At 44.7% G+C, this 25,000-nt stretch overlaps 1 protein-coding gene across 1 annotated transcript in view; it reads right to left on the reverse strand.

Annotated features, from left to right (window-relative positions):
- Window positions 1-25,000, reverse strand: part of LOC137380263 (plexin-A1-like) — a 484,672-nt gene that overhangs the window by 414,843 nt on the left and 44,829 nt on the right. The window contains exon 2 of the mRNA XM_068052142.1: window positions 14,217-15,508. Within this exon, the coding sequence (XP_067908243.1) occupies window positions 14,217-15,473 (1,257 nt within the window). The 5' untranslated portion in view covers window positions 15,474-15,508. The remainder of the gene's footprint in view (window positions 1-14,216; window positions 15,509-25,000) is intronic.

Consider the following 25,000-nt stretch of genomic DNA (forward strand, 5'->3'; position numbering starts at 1 on the left):
GCCTAAACAGCTGAAGGCACAACTACCAATGGTGGAGCAATTAAAATAGGGGACGCAAAAGGCTGGTATTGGACGAGTGCAGATACCTTGGAGGGTTTTATGGCTGGAGGGCGTTAGAGAGATAGGGAAGGGGTGGGGTCATTGGAGAGATTTGAACAAGAAGGTGACAACTTTAAAATTGAGGCAATTGCCAGCAGGAGCCAAGGTAGGTCAGCAAGCACAGGGGTGATGGGTGAATGGGACTCCATGTGCGTTAGAATACAAGCAGCAGAATTTGAATGAGTTCAAGTTAATGGAGGATGGTAGATGGGAGGGCCGGGCAGGAGAGCACTGGAATCGTCCGGCTGGTAGAAAGGCTTGGATGAGGGACTCAACAGCAGATAAGCAGAGGAGAGAAGACCTCACATTGCAACCAGGCACAACACAGACACCTGCCCTCGATATTCACCAGCCTGTCACATCAGGTGATGGAAATCCAAAATAGCCAACATAATGTCACCTCCCCGTGACCTTTGTGTGCATCACATCGACAAATTGGACTCCTATAGCAATGAAACTTTTACCCCTCAAAAATTATAACCACTAACTTGGCCATAAAGGTCCCAGTGGTTCAATTGCACGTACCCCCCCCACCCCGCCAACAACCTGTACCCTCGGCTAATTTGCATTTCCACAGTGATTGCAATGAAAATAACTGATCAATCACCCCCATGCTAAAGGGGCCGGTTTCCACCTCGATCGCTCTACGATGTCTGCTGGTGGACAGTGTGTACGGGTGCATACACACAAGCCCATTATCGGGATCAGGTCATGACCTGTGATGCCCCTGCCCCCAAATGGCCTGTTGTGGCTCATCGCACAGACACACATGTGTGGCACGGGCAGGGATATCTGCTGCTGAAATCAGTTGCCTTGTGGAACTCGAAGGCGAGGTCAGCATTCGAAAGGTGAGGGGGTGGGGGTGGAAACGGGGGAACTGCAGAAGTGCCAAGAAGATCAGAACTGCAATCAGAAAGCAGTTAACAATGGGGAACCCCATCCGCCCTCTGACGTCCCCCAGCAATAGACTACCAGCAAGAATGCACCCAAGATCGCATCATCCGGTCATCAGGTGATTAAGAAACGTTGTCAGCCGTAGCTCAGCGGGTAAACTCATCACCCAAGCCAGAAGGTCGTGGGTTCAAATCTCACTCTTAGAGACTCAAGCACAAAATCTTCGGCTGACGCTGCAATGCAGTACTGAGGGAGTGCTGCACTGTCGGGATGCTCCATCTTTTGAATGTGACATTAAACAGAAGGGATGTAAAAGATCCCACGGCCACTATTTGAAGAGTAGGGGCATTCACCTCAGCGTCCTGGGCCAATATCTGTACCACAGCCAACATCACTGCTGTGCAGAAATTGGCTGCTGCGTTTCCTACATTACAACAGTGACTGCACTTCAAAGTAGCACTTCATTGGCTGTAAAGCATTTTGAGATGTCCCGAGGCATGAGAGGCGCTATGGAAATGCAAGTTATTTTTGTTCGGAAAGGGCATCAAAGGATGTGGAGCAAAGGCAGGTAAATGGAGTTTAACTACAAACTAGCCATGATCTAACTGAATGCTGGAACAAGCTAGAGGGGCTGAATGGCCTCCTCCACGTTCCTAACTGGCTAATAAGAAAGGGCAGACTCACTGGAGCACGATAGAAAAGGAGATTGCTTCAACAGCTTCATTCTACAGCCGTCAGCACAGTCCCAAAATACTCAACACTTCCACCTTCAAGATGCGATGACATATTGCCTTGCTGTCGGAATCACAGTTTAATCCAGCCTTCTAACGCAGAGTAGTCACACCATCGCTGTAACAGGGCCAACATTAACCCTTGAGGCCGCAGACCATCTTTTACCCTACACCAAGAGTGACTGTTTTCTCAATACTTAAGAGCATAAGAAATAGAGGCTGGAGTGTGACTCATCAACCCTGCTCTGCCATTCAACACCATCATGGCTGATCTTGGTCTTCAACCCCACTTTCCTGCCCCACTCCCCATGTCTCTTAATTACCTGAGACACCAAAAATCTATCCGTGTCTTAAATATATGCAACAATGGAGCATCCACAACCTTCTGAGGTAGGGAATTCCAGAGATTCACAACACGGGCGGCACAGTGGCGCAGTGGTTGGCACCGCAGCCTCACAGCTCCTACGACCCAGGTTTAGTTCTGGGTACTGCCTGTGCGGAGTTTGCAAGTTCTCCCTGTGACCGCGTGGGTTTCCGCCGGTTTCCTCCCACAACCAAAGACATGCAGGTTGATCGGTAAATTGGCCACTGTAAATTGCCCCTAGTACAGGCAGGTGGTAGGAGAATTGAGGGAAGGCAGGGATGTGGTAGGGAATATGGGATTAATGTAGGATTAGGTGGTTGATGGTCGGCATAGATTCGGTGGGCCGAAGGGCCTGTTTCAGCGCTGTATCTCTCTATGACTTTGAGAAGAAACTTCTCAGTGCCGAATGATCGGCCCCTTATCCTGAGACTGTGCCCCTGTGTTTTTTTTTTATTTATTCTTTCATGGGATGTGGGTGTCGCTGGCAAGGCCAGCATTTGTTGCTCATTCCTAATTATCCTTGACAACTGAGTGGCTTGCTTGGCCATTTCAGAGGACAGTTAAGAGTCAACCACCTTGCTGTGGGTCTGGAGTCACATGTAGGCAAGACCAGGTAAGGACGGCAGATTTCCTTCCCTGAAGGACATTAATGAACCAGATGGGTTTTTATGACAATCGATGATAGTTTCATGACACCATTACTGAGACTAGCTTTCAATTCCAGATTTTAATTAATTGAATTTAAATTTCCCAGCTGCCATGGGCCTCTGGCTTACTAGTCCAATAACATTACCACCCCCCCACCATTCTAGATTCCCCAGCTGGGGGAACAACCGCTCAATGTCCACCCTGTCAAGCCCCCATTAATTTCACACCACAAATGCCTCAAGTTGCTGAAGCCATTTCAAAACTGAACTTTTAAATTTTATTTAGCGAATGCAAATCCTCGGAGCCAAGCGACAGCCTCATTTGCTGAATTTAGGGTGATTAGTCTGTCACGTAGTCTGTAGAGGGGACACTCCTCGGTAATGTGCAACATTGTCTGTGTCTCTCCACAAATGCATAAGGAGTTTGAACTGAGGCCCTCGTGGTGGAGGTTGGCTACGCAGGGGCCCGGGCTTGTTCGGAACCTGTTTAGCAAGGACCACTCTCTCCGGGGTAGTTCAAAGCCTGCTATTCAACAGTTGGAGTTTGTCACAAGGAACTTGTTAATAATTTCTAGTGTTTCCCATTCCTTGATCCAAAGGATGTCTGCCGGCAGATCTTGCTCAGGAAGGTTACTCCATATGGGACACCGAGATGGAAGGCGGACAGTAGGTGGATTGAGCATGTCATTGTGGAGTGGTAAGTGAGGTGCAGCACGGATTGTTACAACCTGCTTGTGGGTTTTCGTCAGTTGGCAGATGTCTGGGGGAGTGATGGTTGTGAGGACAGGAAGCCAGGGGAGGGGTGCTAAGCCCAAACTGCAGAGACTCCAGTCCCAGTTTCAACCCCCGACCTTTGCTGCCCATCCCGATTTGTGTCTGGGGCCTTTCTTCATCCCATTGTGGTAGGCTTTCTCCTAGTTTGGGACAGCCTGCTAATCTCGGGCAGGGTGACAGCAAGGACAGTAAAATCAGCCTCAATGGTCCGGAGACAATCTGAGGAGAGGCTGGAGAGGGGGAGGTGCGAGGAAGAGAAAACAAGAGGTCCTGTTGATCGTTACCCACCGACTCCCACTGGAAAATGTGCATGTACTGGTGCTGGATGAGAACACAATTGGGTACCATTGTGATGCCCTTCCCAGTTGAATAGCCTGCCACTCGGAGGCATTGGATAGTAGCCAGTACTCATGAATCCATACCTCAAAATGAATCATCAGATTCAGGAGCAGGAAGTGGGGAACATTCCAGAATTTTCCTGCGCTGACTGATCTCACCAGAATACCTGCCACCAAATCCAGTATATTATAAATCGAGTGTTCATTTCCTTTCAAGTTATATGTAAACATGTCGCACTGTAATTATACCCTCCTGCCACTGGAGGCACCACAGCTGGGGAGGTGTAAAATTAGCATCTGCAGTTTCCATTATTAATCCAGAGCCAGGAATTCATAACGGAAATACAGGAATGACAGAATATAGGACTTAAAAATTAGGATATGTTGATAGGATTAGATAGAGTGGGAGGAGGTTTGTGTGCAGCAAAACACCAAGAGAAACTGAATGCCACGTTTGTGTGCAGTGAATTCTATTTAACTCTAAAAATGGGGGCTTCATTTGGTGTGCGTGTGCCTGGCCTGATTTCCCCCACTACCAAGACTGACAGGAAATATTGAACACAGTATCTCCATTTATCTGATCACGTGAATCGAGCTAAATTTAGAATAGCATGAATCAGTGTTTTGGAACCTTAATTGTGGTTTTCCACCTTCAGAAGATTGACTGATAATAAATTTAATTAACAGTGAGCAACCTTCTGGTTGGTTTTAAGATCCCATACTAAAAAGAAATCCAGTATGTAGGGTCTGCCCCCTGCAAAGACAGTTAACAAATCCAATACCTGGTGTTTAAGTGAACCAGTGGGTCCAGACTGAGCCCATTCTCCGCTCCTAACCTGCATCAAATTAGCTGATTTCAGACAAGGCATCAGGGAGAGAACAACTGCCCCCGGGGCACTGGAACGGTGGCAGAAAGACGGGTTTCTTTGATTGGACAAATGTGCGGACAAAGGGAAGGGGTGGGTGGAGGACCAGTCTGTGCTCAGCTGTGATGAATTCAGAGGTTGAATAGCCCACTCAAACTGAAACAATGGGCTCTTTGGCGAGGTGCTGCAGAAAGCAGACAGCCATTCAGTTTCAGGACATCCCAAAGTGCTTCACAGCCAATGAAGTACTTTTGAAGTGTAGTCACTGTAGGAGATGCAGCAGCCAATTTGTGCACAGCAAGCTCCCACAGACTGCAATGTGATAATGACCAAGTAGTCTGTTTTTATTAATATTGATTGAGGGATAAATGTTGGCCCCCGGGACACGAGGGAGAATCCCCTGCTCTTCTTCCAATAGTGTCATGGAATATTTTACGTCCACGTGAGGGGGCAGACAGGGCCTCATCCGATAGACAATACCTCCGACAGTGCAGCACAATAAATGTTCAAGATCCCAAGGTACTATTTAAGAGTAGAAGAGTTCTCCCTGGTATCCTACCCAACAATTCCTCAATCAACATCACTAAAACAAGTGATCTGGTCATTATAACACTGCAGGTTGTGGGAGCTTGCTGTGCACAAATTGGCTGCCATGTTTCCTACATTACAACAGTGACTACACTTCAAAAAGTACTTCATTGGCTGTAAAATTGCTTTGGGATGTCCTGAGGTCCTGAAAGGTCCTATATAATTGCAAGCCCTTTCTTCAGCGATATAGTAGACATATAAAGTCTGTAAGTAAACAGTGGCTCCCAGAAAGTGTTTCTCTTTAGTAAATCATTATCCTGTGCAACAGGTAGACAAATGCAGTGAGCTCTGAAAGGGAACTGGATCAGTGCACGAGAAGACATTTCTAGCTGTAGAGGGCAATTGCCAGTTACCTGGGATGGCGAGGAGTAACAACTTACACAGTGGCGCAGTGGTTAGCACCGCAGCCTCACAGCTCCAGTGACCCGGGTTCAATTCTGGGTACTGCCTGTGTGGAGTTTGCAAGTTCTCCCGCCGGGTGCTCCGGTTTCCTCCCACATCCAAAGACTTGCAGGTTGATAGGTAAATTGGCCATTATAAATTGCCCCTAGTATAGACAGGTGGTAGGGAAATATAGGGACAGGTGGGGATGTGGTAGGAATATGGAATTAGTGTAGGATTAGTATAAATGGGTGGTTAATGGTCGGCACAGACTCGGTGGGCCGAAGGGCCTATTTCAGTGCTGTATCTCTAAACTAAACTAAAACATCCTAAGGCACTTTACAAGAGCGTTATAAAGCAAAATATTACGCTGAGCCACATAACATGCTATTAGGACAGATGGCCAAAAGCTTTGTCAAAGAGGTAGGTTTCAAGGAGTGTCTGAAAGGAGGAGAGAGGGGTAGAAAGGCGGAGAGGTTCAGGGAGGGAATTCCAGAGCTTGGGGCCCAGGCAGCTGAAGGCACGGCCGCCAACAATAGAGCACTGGAAATCAGGGACGCAGGGAGGCCAGAATTAAAGGTGTTGGAGGGTTGTGGGGCTTGGGGAGATTACAGAGATAGGGAAGTATTTGAAAACATGGAAGAAGATTTTGAAATCAGCTCCCGGTTAAGCAACATCTCAAACGTAGGTCAGCGAGTACAGGGGTGATAGGTGAACAGGACTTGGTGCAAGTTAGGATGTGAGCAGCAGAGTTTTGGATGACCTCAAATTTATGAGGGTTATAAATGTGGGATGCTGGCCAGGACCTTTGAGTCTACTAGAGCTTTGCCCGATTGCCTTCGGAAGTCAGAGAGCAATATTCTAGAATATTCCATGAATTGGCAGCAGGGTTTTTTTTTATGCTTGGCTGGAGGTTGGGATAATGGTTATAAGTGGTTTCATATATTTATACATCAGTGGGAATCAGCAACTTAGTCATATCTCCGTATCCTGAATTCTCTGCTAACTTGTTTCCTACAGTTTTATTTTGGTTGTAAAAATACACATTAAAAATTCAATTCTCCTGGAAGTGATGGGTCAGGAAATTCAAAGGCTAAAAAATACCAGCCTGCTCGTTCTGTTTCTCCCTGACAATAATAACTCTGCCAATCTTGACCAATAATTCAATATGCAGTGTGTAGATAGTTTTACAAACTGTTAACGTTAGCTAAGCAAGCCTGAGAATTTTGCCGCCAGTATCATTCTTCACGGTTGCATGCCCACTTACCACACATACCCAACAACCTCACCCCCTTCACCCCCCACGATCCCCACCCCCATCACCCTGAAATTATTTTCCCCATTGCAACTTTTCTCAGTAACAAATCAATAGTGACAAGAAGGTTGTACAGGACAAAACCCGGTGGTCATCTCCTGCCCTGCGCCTCAAATGGTGTGTAGATGCCTTGGATTTCAGTGGTAAATCACAACCTACAGTAATTCAAACACTGAACATTTCCAATGTCAAAACAGAAAACGTTGGAAACACTCAGCAGGTCGAGCCTCATCTATGGCAAGAGGAACAGAACTGACGAACGGTCATCAACCTGTAACCTTAACTCTGTTTCTCCACAGATGCTGCCGGACCTGCAGAGTATTTCCAGCATTTTCTCTTTTTCAGATTTCCAGCATCCGCAGTATTTTGCTTTTGTACTGCACGTTTCCAAATCTGGTAATCCTCTTGTATACAATCTGCCACTGATAGGCAGACTTTGCAGTAAAGGTTCATCATCATTGCTGTGCTCAGCTCCAACTGTGTCAGTGTTTCAATAAACACTGTGAAACAACAAATACAGCTGTACACATCGACTGGTAATGCTATCACTGACATCAATAAATAATTAAGCCTCTAATTAACTCGTTAAAGGCAAAGTGCTTAGTTCTGGTTTTAACCAGCAAGCAATTTAGGCGCACTCCCCTGTTGTGGGGAGTCACATGGTTGGAAGTGGGCAAGTAGGCTACAGGGATTGGCAAGGAATGTGCCTTCTTGTCCAACCAAGAGATGTATCCACCATGCAACAAAAGCAAAAACAAAGGTTTATCTCTTTTAAATATCTGATGAGTTGGTCAATTTTAGCACCAGAACGCCAGTGAAGTCAAATTGAGTGGACTTTTTGTTCATTGAACTGTGGGGGAAATCCAGTAAGATCAACACCTTTCCAAACCGGTATCCGGAGAGAGCATTTTGTGCTGTACAAAAACATAGAATCATAGAATGGTTGCAGCACAGAAAGAGGCCATTCAGCCCCTCAAATCTGTGCCAGCTCTTTATAAAAGCAATTGAGCTAGTCCCTTGCCCTTTCCTTGTAGCACTGCAAAATCTTTCCCTTCAGGTGTTTATCCAATTCCCTTTTGAAATCCACAATTAAATCTGCCTCCACCACACTCTCAGGCAGTGCATCCCAGATCCCAACCACTTGCTGTGTACAAAAGATTTTCATGTCACCTTTGGTTCTTTTGCCAATCACTTTAGATCGGTGCCCTCTGGTTCTCAACCCTTCTGCCAATGTGAACAGTTTCTCCCTATCTACTCCATCCAGACCCCTCTCAATTTTGAACACCATCAAATTTCCTCTCAACCTTCTCTTTTTCAAGGACAACAGTCCCAGCTTCTCCAATCTATCCACATAACTGAAGTCCCTATCCCTGAAACCATTCTTGAAAATCTTTTCTGCTTTCTCTCTAAAATGCGGTGCCTAGAATTAAACACAATACTCCAGTTGAGTCCAAACCAGTATTTTATAAACAGTTGATCGTAATTGCCATGCTTTTGTAATCCATGCCTCTATGTATAAAGCCCAGGATGCCATCTGCCTTTTTAACCACCTTCCCAATCTGTCCTGCCACCTTCAACAATTTGTGCACATATATCCCCAGATCTCTTGGTTCCTGCATCCCCTTTATTTTATATTGCCTCTCCTTGCTTTTCCTACCAGAATGCATCACTTCACACTTCTCTGCATTAAACTGCATTTGCCACGTGTTTGCCCATCCCACCAGCCGATCTCTGTCGTCTGTGAAGTCCAAATGGGGTGAAGTGATAGTGGTGGCTATAGGCGCATCACTGATGGTGACAGGTTCAAGTGTGACACTGGGTAAAGCATCAAGCGTAATGTTGCAATGAATTGTACCAATTACATCCTGCAGCATATTGGTATGAGTTCACTCAGCCAAGGATAATGAGTATGTTCACCTGACAGTGAGGGAATTAAACTCTGCATTAGCTGCAATATTCAAATTGGAATTTCTACCCTGTTAACTTCTCTAACGACACTGGGAAGGTTTGCCCTGGAAGGGATTTAGGTCACAGTGCAATGTGATTGGAAGGTGTAATAGGGAAGAAAATGGAGATATTCTAGAACAAAGCACAAAAAAGGAGGTAACTTCAAAAATTGGAGGAAACATCAGGAGTCACATGGAGATTTGGAGCCAAGGGAGATGGGCACAGGAGTCATGGGAAAATATTTCAAGGGGACATACATTTATCAAGTCTACAGCATAGGAACAGGCCACTCGGGCCAACTGGTCTATGCTGGCGTTTATGCTCCACATGAGCCTCCCCCAACCCATTGACAGATATGCCAGTTAAAGACAACATGGATTTAAATCTAGTGTGTAGCCTGAGGTGCCACGGTACACAACTAGGCCATCCACGAACGCAAAGAACCTGTGAGAGGTTGCAATGTTGGTGCAGACTATGGACCCAACAGATAAAACAGCTCTAACTGGCTGAGCACCAAAGGACTCAGGACAAACAGAAAATGGTCATTACACCCAAAGAGCGCAAATCCTTCCGGGGTTTGGGGGAGGGGGAGGGTAACTCCCACCTATCCACCATCTCTCTCATTCCCTATGCTTTCCAGAAACGAGTTTACACTGCCTGTCTCAGGTTGTTAAAAAACCTTCGTCCTTGCCTCGACTTAAAAACCACTGCTGCCAACGCTTGCCGTGATCAAACCAGAACCTGTATTTTCTGGTGTGATGGGCTGAACTGGACAGTGTAGTAGATCAACGGCAAACCTGCCAGGCTGCTAGGTCTGGCCACAGACTACGAGGATCCTTCAGCACAAAACAGGTCAGAGGCAGTGCAGGTGGTGGTTTGTAAAGTTGCAGGTTTAGGGATTTCAAGCCAAGCTGATTTGTGAAACAGACCCACCATACTTAGCACAGCACAAAGACTGTACTTTCCAGAATGAAGCAGTGAAGTGCAAGCTTAACCCTCGAAGCACCAAGTGGCCTTTGCAGCTTTTAAAGCACTAATCTGACCAATACCAGTCCTATCGCCATTCTGGTACGAATGAAAAACAAACAGGGAATAAGCTATTGGGGTTTAATGAACCTGCTGGCTCTTTTCCCTAAACCAGCTCCCTTCCTCAGTCACCCACTGTGCCAATGAACTCTTGAATCCATTTACACTGTTCAGTTGGCGACACTTGCTATCTGCCCATTCAGGTGGATGATAAAGATCCCACGGCACTATACAGAGGAGTGGGCAGGGGTTCTTGCAGTGTTCTGAACGAACATTCACCCCTGGACCAACACCAGCAAGAACAAACTGGTCCTTTATCTCCTGGCTGCTCATGGGACCTTGCTGTGCATAGAATAGCTGCTACATTTCCACAAATAAATAGACAATACAAATAATTTTATTGCCTCTGAGATGATGCTAAAGGACATGGGGCGGCACAGTGGCGCAGTGGTTAGCACCGCAGCCTCACAGCTCCAGGGACCCGGGTTCGATTCTGGGTACTGCCTGTGTGGAGTTTGCAAGTTCTCCCTGTGTCTGCGTGGGTTTCCTCCGGGTGCTCCGGTTTCCTCCCACAAGCCAAAAGACTTGCAGGTTGATAGGTAAATTGGCCATTATAAATTGTCACTAGTATAGGTAGGTGGTAGGGAAATATAGGGACAGGTGGGGATGTTTGGTAGGAATATGGGATTAGTGTAGGATTAGTATAAAATGGGTGGTTGATGTTCGGCACAGACTCGGTGGGTCGAAGGGCCTGTTTCAGTGCTGTATCTCTAATCTAATCTAATCAAAAATGATGTTCCCTTAAGTTACAGGATCGGAGGCAGCTTGGCGGGTGATGAAGATGTGTTTTTATTCAACGTGTGACCAGTTGGGAACCACATTCTAACCCTCCCAGACACAATCATTGATAAAGCATTGCCCATTCAACACAAAGGCCAGATTTGCTTCCGTTACTTATACACACTTCACTTGGAATGAAATTAAAGTACCATCTCATAAAAAATACATTAGCATTTCATTACTAGATCCCTGCTAACTCGGCAGCCGATTGAAGAATCGTGAAACAGCACTCCTGCAGAGTGGTGTCTCTTTACTAAACAAGGCAGCCTGTAGTAAAGGACAAGGAAGGGGGAAATCAAAAAAAAAAGCATCTGGCTCTCCCCAGGTTAGACTCCATTAACCCCTTCCCCTCCACTTTTATTAGTCTGTCCCCTGTAGGTACTAATAATGGTGTGCAGACCTTTGGAGGCAGATTCAAGGACAAAGAGAGAAAAAGAAAAAAAATGCACTTATACAATTTCTTTCACGCCCTCAAGGGCTCCCAAAACATAACAGGTGGCCATTCGGTCCCTTGGGCCTGCTCTACCATTTAATATCATGACTGATTTTCTACCTCAAATCCATTTTCTTGCCAGCTCCCCATATAGCTTGATTCCCTATGAGTGCAAAAATCTATTGATCTCAGCCTTGAAATTAATATCAGCCAAGAATAGGTATTGGAGAAACTTAAGAGACTGAAGTCCAACAAATCTCCAGGACCTGATGACCTACACTCTAGGATTCTATAGGAGATAGCTGCAGAAATACTGGATGCGCTAGCTATAATTTTCCAAAATTCCTTAGGTTTGGAATGGTCCCATCAGACTGGAAGTTGGCAAATGTTACACCACCTTTCAAGAAAGGAGGGAGAGAGAAAACAGGGAACTACAGGCCAGTTAGCCTATCAGTCATTGGGAAAGTGCTGGAATCTATTATTAAAGAAGTCTTAAAAATACACTTAGAAAAGCACAGTATGATTAGAACAAGTCAACATGGTTTTACTAAAGCGAAATCCCGTTTGACAAATTCATTAGAGTTTTTTGAGGATGTAACTAGTAGGGTAGATAAAGGGGAACCAGTAGATGTAGTATACCTGGATTTCCGATATGGTGCCACAAGATTCTTATGTTGCCTAAGATTCATAGGCAAGATAAGGTGTCATGGAGTTGGTGGTAATATATTAGCATGGATAAAGGATTGGTTAAAAGACAGGAAGCAAAGATTGGACATAAATGGGACATTTTCAAGTTGGCAGGCAGTGAATAGTGGAATAAAAACAAGAAATGCTAGAAATACTCAGCAGGTCTGGCAGCATTGGTGGAGAGAGAGGCAGAGTTAACGTTTCAGGTCAGTGAACCTTCTTCAGAACTGGCTGTGGAGTGGAGTGAATGATGGAGTGCCGCAAGGATCAGTGCTGGTGCCTCAGCTATTTACACTCGATATTAATGACTTGGATGAAGAGACTGAGATTAATGTATCCAAGTTTGCTGATGATACAAAGGTAGGTGGAAAGGTAAGCTGTGGGGAGGACACAGAGAGGCTGCAAAGAGATATAGACAGGTTAGGTGAGTGGACACCAAGATGGCAGATGGAGTATAATGTGGGGAAGTGTGAAGTTATTCACTTTGGTCCAAAGAATAGAAAAGCAGAATATTTTTTTAAAAGTGTGAAACTTGTGTCGATGTTCAAAGAGACTCGGGTTTGTTTGTACAAGGAACGTAGAAAGTTAGCATGCAGGTACAACAAGCAATTAGGAAGGCAAATGGCACAATGGCCGTCGTTGCAAGGGGATTAGAGTGCAGGAATAAAGAAATCATGCTACAATTGTATAGAGTTTTGGTGAGACCACATCTGGAGTACAGTGTGCAGTTTTAGTCTCCACATTTAAGAAATAATATACTTGCATTGGAAGCAACACAGTGAAGGTTCACTAAATTGGTCCCTGGGATGAGGGGGTTGTCCTGTGATGAGAGCGGAGTACATTGGTCCTGTATTCTCTGGAGTTTGGAAGAATGAGAAGTGATCTCATTGAAACATACAAGAGTCTAAAGGGGCTGGATAGGGTAGACACTGAGAATTTTTTTCTGCTGGTCAGGGAATTTAAAACACAGGGGCACAATCTAAGGATAAGAGGCTGATCGTTTAGGACTGAGATGAGGAGAAATTACTTCACTCAAAGGGTTGTGAATCTTTGGAATTCTCTACCCCAGAAGGTTGTGGATGCTCCATCATTGAATACATTAAAGGCTGGGATAGACAGAGTTTTGGTCTTTCAGGGCATCAAGGGATATGGGGAGCGGGCAGGAAAGTGGAATTGAAGCCCAAGATCAGCCATGATCGTATTGAATGGCAGAGCAGGCTCGATGGGCCATATGGTCCACTGCTCCTATTTCTTGCGCTCTTGAATTTTTTTTATTCTTTCATGGTGTAGGCGTCACTGGCAAGGCCAGCATTTGTTACCCATCCCTAATTGCCATTGACAACGGAGTGGCTTGCTAGGCCATTTCAGAGGACAGTTAAGAGTCAACCACATTGCTGTGGGTCTGGAGTCACATGTAGGCCAGACCAGGTAAGGACGGCAGATTTCCCTTCCATAAAGGACATTAGTGAACCAGATGGGTTTTTACGACAATTGATGATGGTGCCATGGCACCATCACTGAGACTAGCTTTCAATTCCAGATTTTTGTTAATTAATTGAATTTCTTCTGAATTCCCTATTGGATTTCTTGGTGATGATCTTATAGTGAGGGCCTCTAGTTTCGCTCTTCCCCACAAGTGGAAACATTCTCTCTGTATCCATTCTATCAAAACCTTTCATAATTTTAAAGACCTCTATTAGGTCACCTCCCAGTCTTTTTTTTCCCAAGGGCAGAGACTCAGCCTATTCATTCTTTCCTGATTCGTATCATCCTTGTAAACCTTCCCTGCACCCTCTTCAGTACCTCTATATCCTTTTTCATATGCCGAACAGAACTGCACACCGTGTGATCTAACCAAGGTTCAAAACAGGTTTAGCGCAACGTCCCTACTTTACAATTCGATCCTCTAGAAATAAACCCTAGTGTTTGGTTTGCTTTTTTTTTAAAAAAAGGCCTTGCTAACCTGTGGCACAACTTTTAGTGATTGGTAATTACCTTCCAAGTCCGCTTTCCATCTTCTCTGTCCCACACAAGACAATGCCAAGACAATAGCCTTCTAATAAAGTTAAGTGTTTAAAAGCAGCATTCACAAAGCTACAGTAGCTTTCTATTCCCTCTGGTGTGCATCAATTAACAGGCATCAAGTATGTCATAATTTGAATTGCCCTATGTATTCGCATTTTAATACCATTAGATAAATGGTAACATTTCTGTAAAGAGCCTTCATGAAGGTTGTGACTTGACAGAGGCAGCAGGACTGGAAATTACTTAACGTTGAGTACTCACTGAGTTAATGCAGGCTAGTTCCTTGTTGAGAAGCCATGGCAACGAGAGCTTCCCTTCCCCCTTGTAGCAAGACTGAATCCTCTCCTTAATCTTCTCTTTGATTTTCCTCAGCGTGAAGAGGCAGAGAGCAGATTCCTTGGGCGGTTTCATGCGGTTTTTCTGGCCTTGGGAAAAGACGGTGAAGAGGATGTCCTCTTTCTCTGAGATTCCCAAGGACCGAGCTAGTAATTTTCCAGGCTTGGCTAAGTAAGCATCTTGGATGAGCCGGTACTCCACGCCATCCTTCAGGCACCCAATGGGAAACTCCACATAAGAGTAAAACTTGGGATCGCCGACACACAGCCGGACAATCTTGGATGTGAAGAACTGCTCAGCACTTGAATCTGGCGATGTCAACTGGGTGTCGAGTTGAAGGGTTAAGTAATAAACAAACTGCTCGCTACTAAAGCTGTAAATATAATAGATGTCAAAGGCCGGGAATTTGGAAAGGGTATCTGACGGGATCTTCAATTGGGACGATACAAATTCGTCCTGATAGACAAAGCCAAACATCTCCGCATTTTCCTCATTAACCATCAGTTTTCTGCTGGAAAGGGTAGGAAAATACTCAGATTTGCCATCAATGGGAGTGCCGATGAACAGCTTGTTATTGGTTCCGTTGGATCCCTCAATGATCACGCCAGACATGGTGGCCGCTTCATCGACGCTGGATAGGTAATGTTCCTTGCGGTGATGGGGCTCCCCAAGCTTGAAAAGGTCGTCCAGGCGAAGAAACTGGCATATCCCCTGAAATGCGCTCCCACAGGCGATCAGACGGTTTTGGGTGTAGTCGATGAGGAGCAGCTTGTTGACGTTCCTGGTCAGCACCAGGGGGTGGGGGCAGGACTGCACGCTGGGAGGTGGGTAACACTTCTCGTTGTCGTCAACTGGACCTGTCACATGGGACCGGAGCATGGTCAAGTTGTCCGCGAGTTTGTAGATGCGGTCGATGGCTCCGACATAGACGACTCCGGTTTTATTGTGGACCACTAAATGGGTCAGGCTCGTGTCAGAAATATCAAAAGTCCTAAAGGGCGGAAGAGCCCCGTTAGCGAGACCAATCACGGCCAAGTAGAATGCAACTTGCAACGTCCACAGGTAAGAGGACCAACAACACTTCCTACAAAGTGGTTTCATCTCGTTCTCCTGCACCTGTTTCCCCCCCCACACTTCAGAACGAAGGAAACAATGTACACCCACTTTCTCCAAATCCTTCATTTAGGTCATCCTCCAAGTTGGTGAGGCAGCCAACCCTGCAAGGGAAAGAGCACATTATTAGAGGTGGTGTATAAATATTCTCTTGAGGTGGAGTTAAGGCTTGCTCAACAATAGATTCAATGCTTCAGGTCAAGAAGGAAAACTGAGACCAACCACCAGCAAATTAGTCGTGTCCTTGACCATGTTAAAGGTGCTATATAAATGCAGGTTGTTGTAGTCCTGGCTAAATAGCGAACAATGAATTTAAGCTGGGAATTCCCCACTTCATAAGATCCAGGTTTTTTAATGTATTCTTTCTAGACATGCGGGCATCATTGTCAAGGCCACCATTTATTGTCCACATTCAACCAACTGAGGATACTCACTTGAGGGGAATACTTCAGGGACTGGAGTTGTAAAAAGGCTCAGATGGACAAGTTTCCTACCATAAAGGACATTAATGAACCAGTTGGGTTTTTAACGACAATCTGACAGGTTCGTGGTCACTTTTACTGATTAACTGCATGGTGGATTTTGAACTCTCGCCCTCTGGGTTACTAGTCCAGTAACGGAACCTCTGGACCACCATACACTCTGGGGGGTAGGGAGTGAAGGGGAAGAGGAGAAGGGAGCACAAGAGGGGACATAAATTTCAAACAACTTGGTAAAGATAGTCTCCTGATTCCAGCAGTCGCCTCAGGAGAAATTTTGTTCAAATGTCTCAAGTCATCTGCCTTCCCCCAGCATTCAGGCATGGAGTGGGAGCATCTAAAGTTTAGGATGGGGAAAAGGACGAGTCTGAGGGAGAGGGAGACGCAATTAAAAAGAAATTCAATCAATACATACAATAAAACGTGATGCATTAGCAATACCCACCCACACATTAACTGCATCAAGTATCAGGAACAATAGACATGAGACACGAGAATAATTTGCTAATTTAGAAGAGTGGGATGTCTTCAGAGAAACCGCTAGCATAAATGAGGTAGTGCTGGCAGTCTGCAAGATCCACCTCGAGAAAGAGCAATATTTATCTCCAGCTGCCACTTGTTTCTGGCTGTGGTCAAGCCTGGGGCCGGCTGTACACGTCAGTCCCCTCCAGTACAGGTATACGGACAGTAACAAAAAAAGCAAACACGACAGCACCTGAAATATAGATGCCAGCTGTGACTCACTGGGTTGCATTTTAACCTCAAAAGTCAGAAGGTTGTGGGTTTAAGCCTCACTCCAGACACATAATCCAGGTTGGCATTCCTAGCACAATACCAAGGGAGAAAAGCAACTATTGGAGATGCCATCTTTGGGATAAAACATTAATCAAGTCTGCCCCCTCAAGTGAGCATAAAATATCCCATGGCACTATACACAGGAGAGTTGATGAGTTCTCCCTGTTGTCCTGGGTCAATATAAAACCTCCAACTAACTTCACTAACACTGAGATAATCTGGTCATTATCTCATTGCTGTTTGTGGGATCTTGCTGTGGATAAATTGGCCGTCACGTTCCCTACATGAAAACAGTGACTACATTTCAAAAGTACAGCACGTTGGGACTCCTGACATCTTTTCTTCCTTTTACACTGAACCATGGTGCATTCGTAGATTACATCAGACTAAAATGGGAACCAATATAACATTGAGTTTATTCTGCTGAAGTACAACCATGTGGTAACTACCCTGATGAATTTGTAGGAAGGCCTCAATTGGGAAGAACCCACCAACTAGGAGCTGGAGAAGGCCACGTGACCCCCTGAGTTGCTACACCATTCAATAGGATTTTCCACCCCAACTCCTCTCTCCCTCGTTGTCCACATTTTTGTTTAAAATTGATTCATTGAATGTGATCATTTCTGGATAGGCCAGCATTTATTGTCCATCCCTAATTGCCCATGCACAGGTGGTGGTGAGCCGCCTTCTTAAACCGCTGCATTCCACAGGGTGTAGATAGACCCACAGTGCTATTAGGGAGGGAGTTCCAGGATTTTGATCCAGTGACAGTGAAGGAACGGTGATATAGTTCCAAGTCAGGATGGTGTGTGACTTGGAGGGAACTTGCAGGTGGTGGTGTTCCCATGCATCTGCTGCCCTTGTGCTTCTAGATGGTAGAGGTCGCGGGTTTGGAAGGTGCTGTTGAAGGAGCCTTGGTGAGTTGCTGCAGTGCATCTTGTAGATGGTACACACTGCTGCCACTGTGTGCTGGCGGTGGAGGGAGTGAAAGTTTAAGGTGGTGGATGGCGTGCCAATCAAGCGGGCTGCTTTGTCCTAGATGGCATCGAGCTTCCCAAGTGTTGTTGGAGCCGCACTCATCCAGGCAAACGGAGAGTATTTTCTATCATACTCCTGACTTGTGTCTTATAGATGGTGAACAAACTTTGTGGAAGCAGGAGGTGGGTTGCTCACTGAAGAATTCCCAGCCTCTGACCAGCCCTCATAGCCACAGCAATTTTATGGCTGGTCCAGTTAAGTTTCTGGTCAATGGTTCATTAGTGTCCAAAGAAGCTGGTTATTCCACCGTATGTCCTGAAGCTGCTTGGTGCAGCTGCCTTTTTTCAATAAAGTAATGAAGGAAAATTGTACTTGATTAGTTCATATAAATTTTTCAAGGCACCAGTTAATAGCAGGCCAGTGTCAGGAAGTATGTAATTCATGGGTGTTTGCAATCCAAGCACTCAAAATTAGTTGCAAAAATGCCAACCACCACAAATACAACTTTACTGCAATTTAAATGCTTCTGTCCTCCTGTGGTGTCCTGTATTCGCAGCCTTGGGAACCGTGCTCCTGCAAAGAATTAGACTTGTCACACTGGGAGCCAACATCGATTGCAGATTGGATGGACTGAAGCTGTGAAGGAGTTTGAATTTTTTTGTTCGTTCCCAGTTGGAGTTTATAGTTACCAGACAGCAGTTGAAGAGAGATTTTTTTTGGGTAGATGAAAAAGCCTGTCCTTTTCTTTCTTTCCACAAATCCCTGGTCTCCCAACAAACATAACCAATTGTCTCGTGTCAAATTCAATGGCCCACCTTAACAACTTGCATAGCATTCGATACCTTGAGTAAGAAAAAAAATTTACGTCCGACTTCCTTTCCTATTCCCAACTTCAATTTTAAACTGTCAGCCCCTTGGGTATACGAATCTATTTGCCACTGTGAATAATTTGCCGGGATCAGTTTCGCCAATTCCCTTCATAAGCTCAAAAATTTGAATGAGGTCGCCCCAAATCTCCTTAACCTTCTCTCACAATTTAAATTCCTGACGTTAGGAGTTGACTTTGATGCTCACGATCCATACCCTATCAGTGGCAAAACTATTCCCCCAAAAATTAGGTAAGGATGGGGGCGAGGGTGCAGGGTGAGGGGGTGGGGAGAGAGAGACAGACAGACAGAGTATGTGGAGGGAGGGATGGGGAGACACAGAGAGGGGGAGAGGGGGGAACATGAGGGCAAGACAGAGATGGGGGGGGGGGGGGTGGGAAATCAGACAAGACAGAGATAGAGGAATGGGGAGACGGACAGCGAGCAAGACAGAGTGCGAGAGCAGAGTGGGGGCGGGGATGGCGAGACCGACAGGAAGAGACACTTTATATAATTCAGAAATTATTCTGAATGGCAGATAAGTCTCAACCACTTCACATACAATTATTTCTTGGAGTGTAACAACTTATGTAGGTGGAGAAATCATGGTTTGGCTAACAGGTATTAAATAAACAAGCACACTAGGCGATAATGTAAATCCCACTGAAAACCCATTATTGTGGTCAAAGTGTTGAATGCCTTAATGTTGTAACAATGATTATATTACATAAAGAATAAACCATCATCCAGGGTTCTTGCTCGCTAACTGTTGAGCTGAAATGAGCGTGTGGAACTCGAGATCCAGTGTGAGCACGCAGTGATTGACAAGACCAAGCCACAATCTGACGCAATCTCAGAACAGCCTACTGTGTCAACCTTAGGAATGCGTATAACAGTAAAACATCCCAAAGAGCTGAAAGGATCACTGACACAAACAAGCCCCACAGAAGGGGACATTAGGCCAGGTGACCTAAACTAGATTGGCAGGGGGATGGGAACCTCAGGGCAGTTTCAGATAGGACAAATTCAAGGCAGGGACGGGAGGCAGAAAATTAGCGACTGGCTCTGAAAGACAGAAGAAGCAAAGGTGAAAAAGTGTGCAGCACAGGAATTTGGCAGTGTTAAAAAAGGCATTTATTTAAATGCAAGGTGTATAGTAAAGAAAGCTGATGAGCTGAGGGCACAGATAGACACACGGCAGTCTGATATCATTGCAATAACAGAAACTTGACTTAAAGAGGGGCAAAAATGGCAGCTCAACATCTCTGGATATAGAGTTTTCAGGCTGGATAGAGAGGGAGATAAAAAAGGAGGGGTGTAGCATTATTAGTTAAGGAATCAATTACAGCTTTGAGGAGGGATGATATGCTAAATGAATCATCAAATGAGTCCATATGGGTTGAGCTCAGAAATAAAAAAGGGGCAGCCACACTACTAGGAGTGTACTATAGACCCCCAAATAGAGAGAGGGAGATAGAGGAACAAATATGTAGGCAAATTTATGACTGCAAAAATATAGGGCAATAATAGTTGGGGATTTCAACGACCCGAATATCAACTAGGATACAAACAGTGTGAAGGGCACAGAGCGAACACAATTTTTGAACTGCATTCAAGAGAACTTTTAGCCAGCGCGTAACAAGCCCAACGAGAGGGGGCGCAATTCTAGATTTAGTCTTAGGAAATGAAGCTGGGCATGTGGATGAAGTAGCAGTGGGTGACCATTTTGGAGATAGTGACCATAATAGAGTTAGATTTAGCATTATTATGGAAAAGGACAAGGACAGAACAGGAGTAAACTTTCTAAATTGGGGAAAGGCAAATTTTACAAAGCTGAGAGGTGATCTGGCAAAAGTGGACTGGATACAGCTACCTGAAGGAAAATCAATGGCAAACAGTGGGAGGCATTTAATAGCGAGGTTCTACGGACACAGTATAGATATGTCCCCACACAGAAAAAGCATGAAACTACCAAATCTAGAGCCCCCTGGTTATCTAGAAGCATACAGGGTAAGATAAAGCAGAAAAAGAAAGTTTATGACAGTCACAAAAAACTTAATACTTTAGAAAGCCTAGAGGAGTATAGAAAGTGCAGGGGTGAAGTAAAAGGGAAATTAGAAAAGCAAAGAGAGGACATGAAAACCTGACAGATAAAATCAAGGAAAGCTCAAAAATGTTTTATCAGTACATTAAGAGCAAGAGGATAACTAAGGAAAGGGTGAGGCCCATCAGAGATGTACAAGGGAACTTATGCGTGGATGCAGAAGATGTGGGCAGGGTTCTTAATGAGTTTTTCCTCTCTATCTTCACAAAGGAGAGGGTTGATGCAGACATTGTAGTTAAAGAGGGCATGTGAAATATTAGATACAATAAGCATAATGAGAGGAAATACTAGTGGGTCTGACATCCTTGAAAGTGGATAAATCACCAGGGCCAGATGGATTGTATCCCAGGCTGTTAAAGGAAGCCAGGGAGGAAATAACAGATGCCCTGAGAATCATCTTCAAATCCTCATTAGAAACAGGCAAGGTACCAGAGGAATGGAGGTCTGCGAACGTTGTTCTATTGTCTAAAAAGGGTGCAAGGGATAGGCCAAATAATTATAGGCTGGTCAGTCTGACAAGTTATTTGAATCAATTCTGAGAGATAGGATAAACTGTCACTTAAATTAATCAGGGATAGTCAGCATGGATTTATTAAGGGAAGGTTGTGTCTTACTAACATAATTGAATTTTTTGAGGAAGTAACAAGGAAGATTGATGAGGGTAGTGCAGTGGATGTTGTCTACATGGATTTTAGTAAGGCATTTGACAAGATCCCACATGGCAGACTGGTCAGAACAATGAAAGTCCATGGGATACAGGGGAATGTGGCAGGTTGGATACAGAATTGGCTGAGTGACAGGAAACAAAAGGTAAAGGTTGATGGATGTTTTGTGAATGGAAAGCGGTTTCCAGTGGCGTTCCACAGGGCTCAGTGTTGGGTCCCTTGCTGTTTATGGTATATATTAATGATTTGGACTTAAATGTGGGAGGCATGATTGGGAAATTTACAGATGGCACAAAAAATGGCCATGTAGTTGACAGTAAAGAGGATAGCCGTAGACTCCAGAAAGATATCAATGGTTTGGTTGAGTGGGCAGAAAAGTGCCAAATGGAATTCAATCCGGAGAAGTGTGAGGTAATGCATTTGGGGAGGGCAAACAAAGCAAGGGAAAACACAATCAATAGGAGGATATTGAGAGGAGTAGAGGAAGTGAGAGACCTTGGAGTGCATGTCCACAGGTCCCTGAAGGTGGCAGGACAGGTAGATAGAGTGGTGAAGAAGGAATATGGAATGCTTTCCTTTAATGGCCGAGGTATAGAATACAAAAGCAGGGATGTAATGCTGGAACTGTATAAAACGCTGGTTAATCCACAGCTGGAGTACTGTGTACAGTTCTGGTCACCACATTACAGGAAGGACATAATTGCTCTGGAGAGAGTACAGAGGAGATTTACAAGAATGTTGCCAGGGCTTGAAAGTTGCAGCTATGAGGAAAGATTGGATAGGCTAGGGTTGTTTTCCTTAGAACAGAGGAGCTGAGGGGTGACTTGATTGCCGTGTACAAAATTATGAGGGACCTAGATAGAGTAGACAGGAAGGACCTGTTTCCCCTAGCAGAGAGGTCAATTACCAGGGGGTTCCGATTTAAGGTGATTGGTAGAAGGATTAGAGGGGACATGAGTAAAATCTTTTTCACCCAGAGGCTGGTGGGTGTCTGGAATTCACTGCCCGGATCGGTGGTGGAGGCAGAAACCCTCAACTCATTTAAAAAGATACCTGGACCTGAAGTGCTGTAACCTGCAAGGCTACGGACCAGGTGCTGGAAGGTGGGATTAGATTGGGTGACTATTTTTTTCCAGCAGGCGCAGACATGATGGGCTGAATGGCCTCTTTTTGTGTTGTAACTTTTCTCTGGTTCTAAGTTTGGTCAAAAGAGGTAGGTTTTAAGTAGCATCTTACATCAGTCGAGAGGGGTATAGAGGCGGAGAGCTCAGGGAGAGAATTCCAGAGCTTAGGGCCCAGGCAGCTGAAGGCACGGCCGCCAATAGTGCAACAATTAACTCGGATACTCAAGAGGTCAGTATTGGAGGACGGCAGAGACCTTAGAGGGTTGTAGGAAGGAGTGAGGTCATGTATGGACAACTTATAAGACCCCAAAGAATTTATTATTGTGTATTCACACACTCTGGAGCTGAACATTCTGGTTGAAAAACACTTCCAATTGCATACAAACAATCCTACGTGAAACTCCACAGAGGATCTAAAAATAATCTCATTCAAGGAAGCAGAAGACAATCAGACTTGCTCAGGAGGCTGTGATGCAACATGATCACGAGGCTCAATAAAAATAAGGAAACTGCAAAATATCAGTCGTCGAATCTTGTTGGCACAGCATTTTATAAAAATAATTTTAAGAATTTTGCTTGCATTTCTTGGACAACTTCCAAACACAAGTTGCAAAGTTCTTTTTGTATTTATTTAATTTTGGAACAACAAAATGAGGAATCGCTTTGCTTTCCGGTTGCCAACCCTCCAGGATTGCCCTGGAGCCTCCAGGAATTAAAGATTAATTTCCTCCCGGGAACTGCTGTGAGCAATAAACCTTCAAGATAAAAAAGGGGGTTTACAAAAAAAAGAGAGAAATACACATTTTTCTAATAGTTTTGCTTACTTGTTATAGAAATATTGAAACTTGAGGAAGAAAGACTGTTCGGGGCAGGAGATCACAAGAATACATCCAACCAGAGTTGGCAACCCCACTTTTGAGCATTGTGTTGCCAACATTAAGTTATACTATCAGCTCCGCACTGCTCCCTGAACAAGCAAAACAAAAGGTTCAAATATGTGCACTTATTGGCAGCTCCACTTGCATTTTCAACATTAAGGATAGGAAGATAGAAACAGGAGGAGGCCATTTAGTCCCTCATGTTATACTCCAGAAAGCCAGTATGTGAAAGATAAAACTGGAAACAATCTTTACACACTTTTAAAAGTATTTACTCACAGATATACATTACATGCATGCACCTCCTAACCCAACAACCACAGTTTCAGTCTGTCTATTTATAGGAACACAAGTGAATACCCACCACCTGCATACAGTTAATATACAATTAACAGCTCGAGCCTGTCCCACTTTTCAATAAAATCACAGCTGATCTGTGACCTTACTCCATACATCCACCTTTGCCACAGACCCTTAATACCTTTGGAGAACAACAATCTTCATTAATAGGGGCATAGAGTACAAAAACAAGGAAGTTATGTTAAACTTGTATAAAACCCTGGTTCAGTCTCAACTGCAGTAGTGTGTCTAATTCTGGGCAGTACACTTTAGGAAGGATGTGAAGACATTAGAGAGAGTGCAGACAAGGTTCATGATAATGGGTCCAGGAATGAGGAACTTCAGTTACGTGGATAGGTTGGAGAAGGTGGGACTGTTTTCTTTTGAAGAGATGGTTGAGAGGAGATTTGATGGAAGTATTCAAAATCATGAAGGGTCTGGACAGGGCAGTTAGGGAGAAACTGTTCCCGCTGGTGGAAGGACTGAGAACAAGAGGGCACAGATTTAAGGTAATTGGCGAAAGAAGCAATAGCAACAAGAGGAAAAACTTTTTTATGCACCGTGTGGTTAGGATCTGGAATGCACTGCCCGAGTGTGTGGTGGAGGTAAGTTCAATCGAGGCTTTCAAGAGGGAACTAGATAATCTAAAGAATGTGCAGGACTACGGGAAGGTGGTGAGGGAATAGCACTAGGTAAATTGATCTTTCAGAGAGCCAGTGCAGACATGATGGGCCAAATGGCCTCTTTTGGTGCTGTAACAATTCTGAGATTCTCAATTTTAAAATTAACAATTTTGACCTGACAATTGCCAATTGTGGAATAAAGTTCCAAACTTCGACCACCTTTTGTGTGTAGAAGTGTTTCCTAATTTCACTCCTAAAAGGTCTGGCTCGAATTTCTTTGTCTATGCCCCCTAGTCTCAGACTCTCCCAACCAGTGAAAATAGCTTCTCTTCATCGACCTTATCAGTTTCCCTTAATACCTTGAAAACTTTGATCAAGTCACCCCTTAACCTACTAAATTCCAGGGAATACAACCCTAGTTTGTGTAATCTCTCCTCATAATTTAACCCTTGGAGTTGGGTATCATTCTGGTAAATGTACATCCAAGGCCAATATATCCATCCTAAGGTGCAGTGCCAATAACAGCTCACAGTGTTCCTGGTGTGGTCTGGCCAAAGCTTTGTATAGCTCAGGGTTGTCAAGCATATGGCCCACGGGTCAGGATCTGGCCCGCCTAAGGTTTTCATCCAGCCTGAAGATGTAAACTGTACCGATATTCACAGCTGACAGATGTTGGGAGCAGGAACAGCACTATCCGAGCTTTGAACAGATTTGTGGTTTTCCGGTGGGTTTTAAAAAACACGGA

This window comes from Heterodontus francisci, chromosome 19 (assembly GCF_036365525.1).
Source record: "Heterodontus francisci isolate sHetFra1 chromosome 19, sHetFra1.hap1, whole genome shotgun sequence".
Classification (NCBI taxonomy): Eukaryota; Metazoa; Chordata; class Chondrichthyes; order Heterodontiformes; family Heterodontidae; genus Heterodontus; species Heterodontus francisci.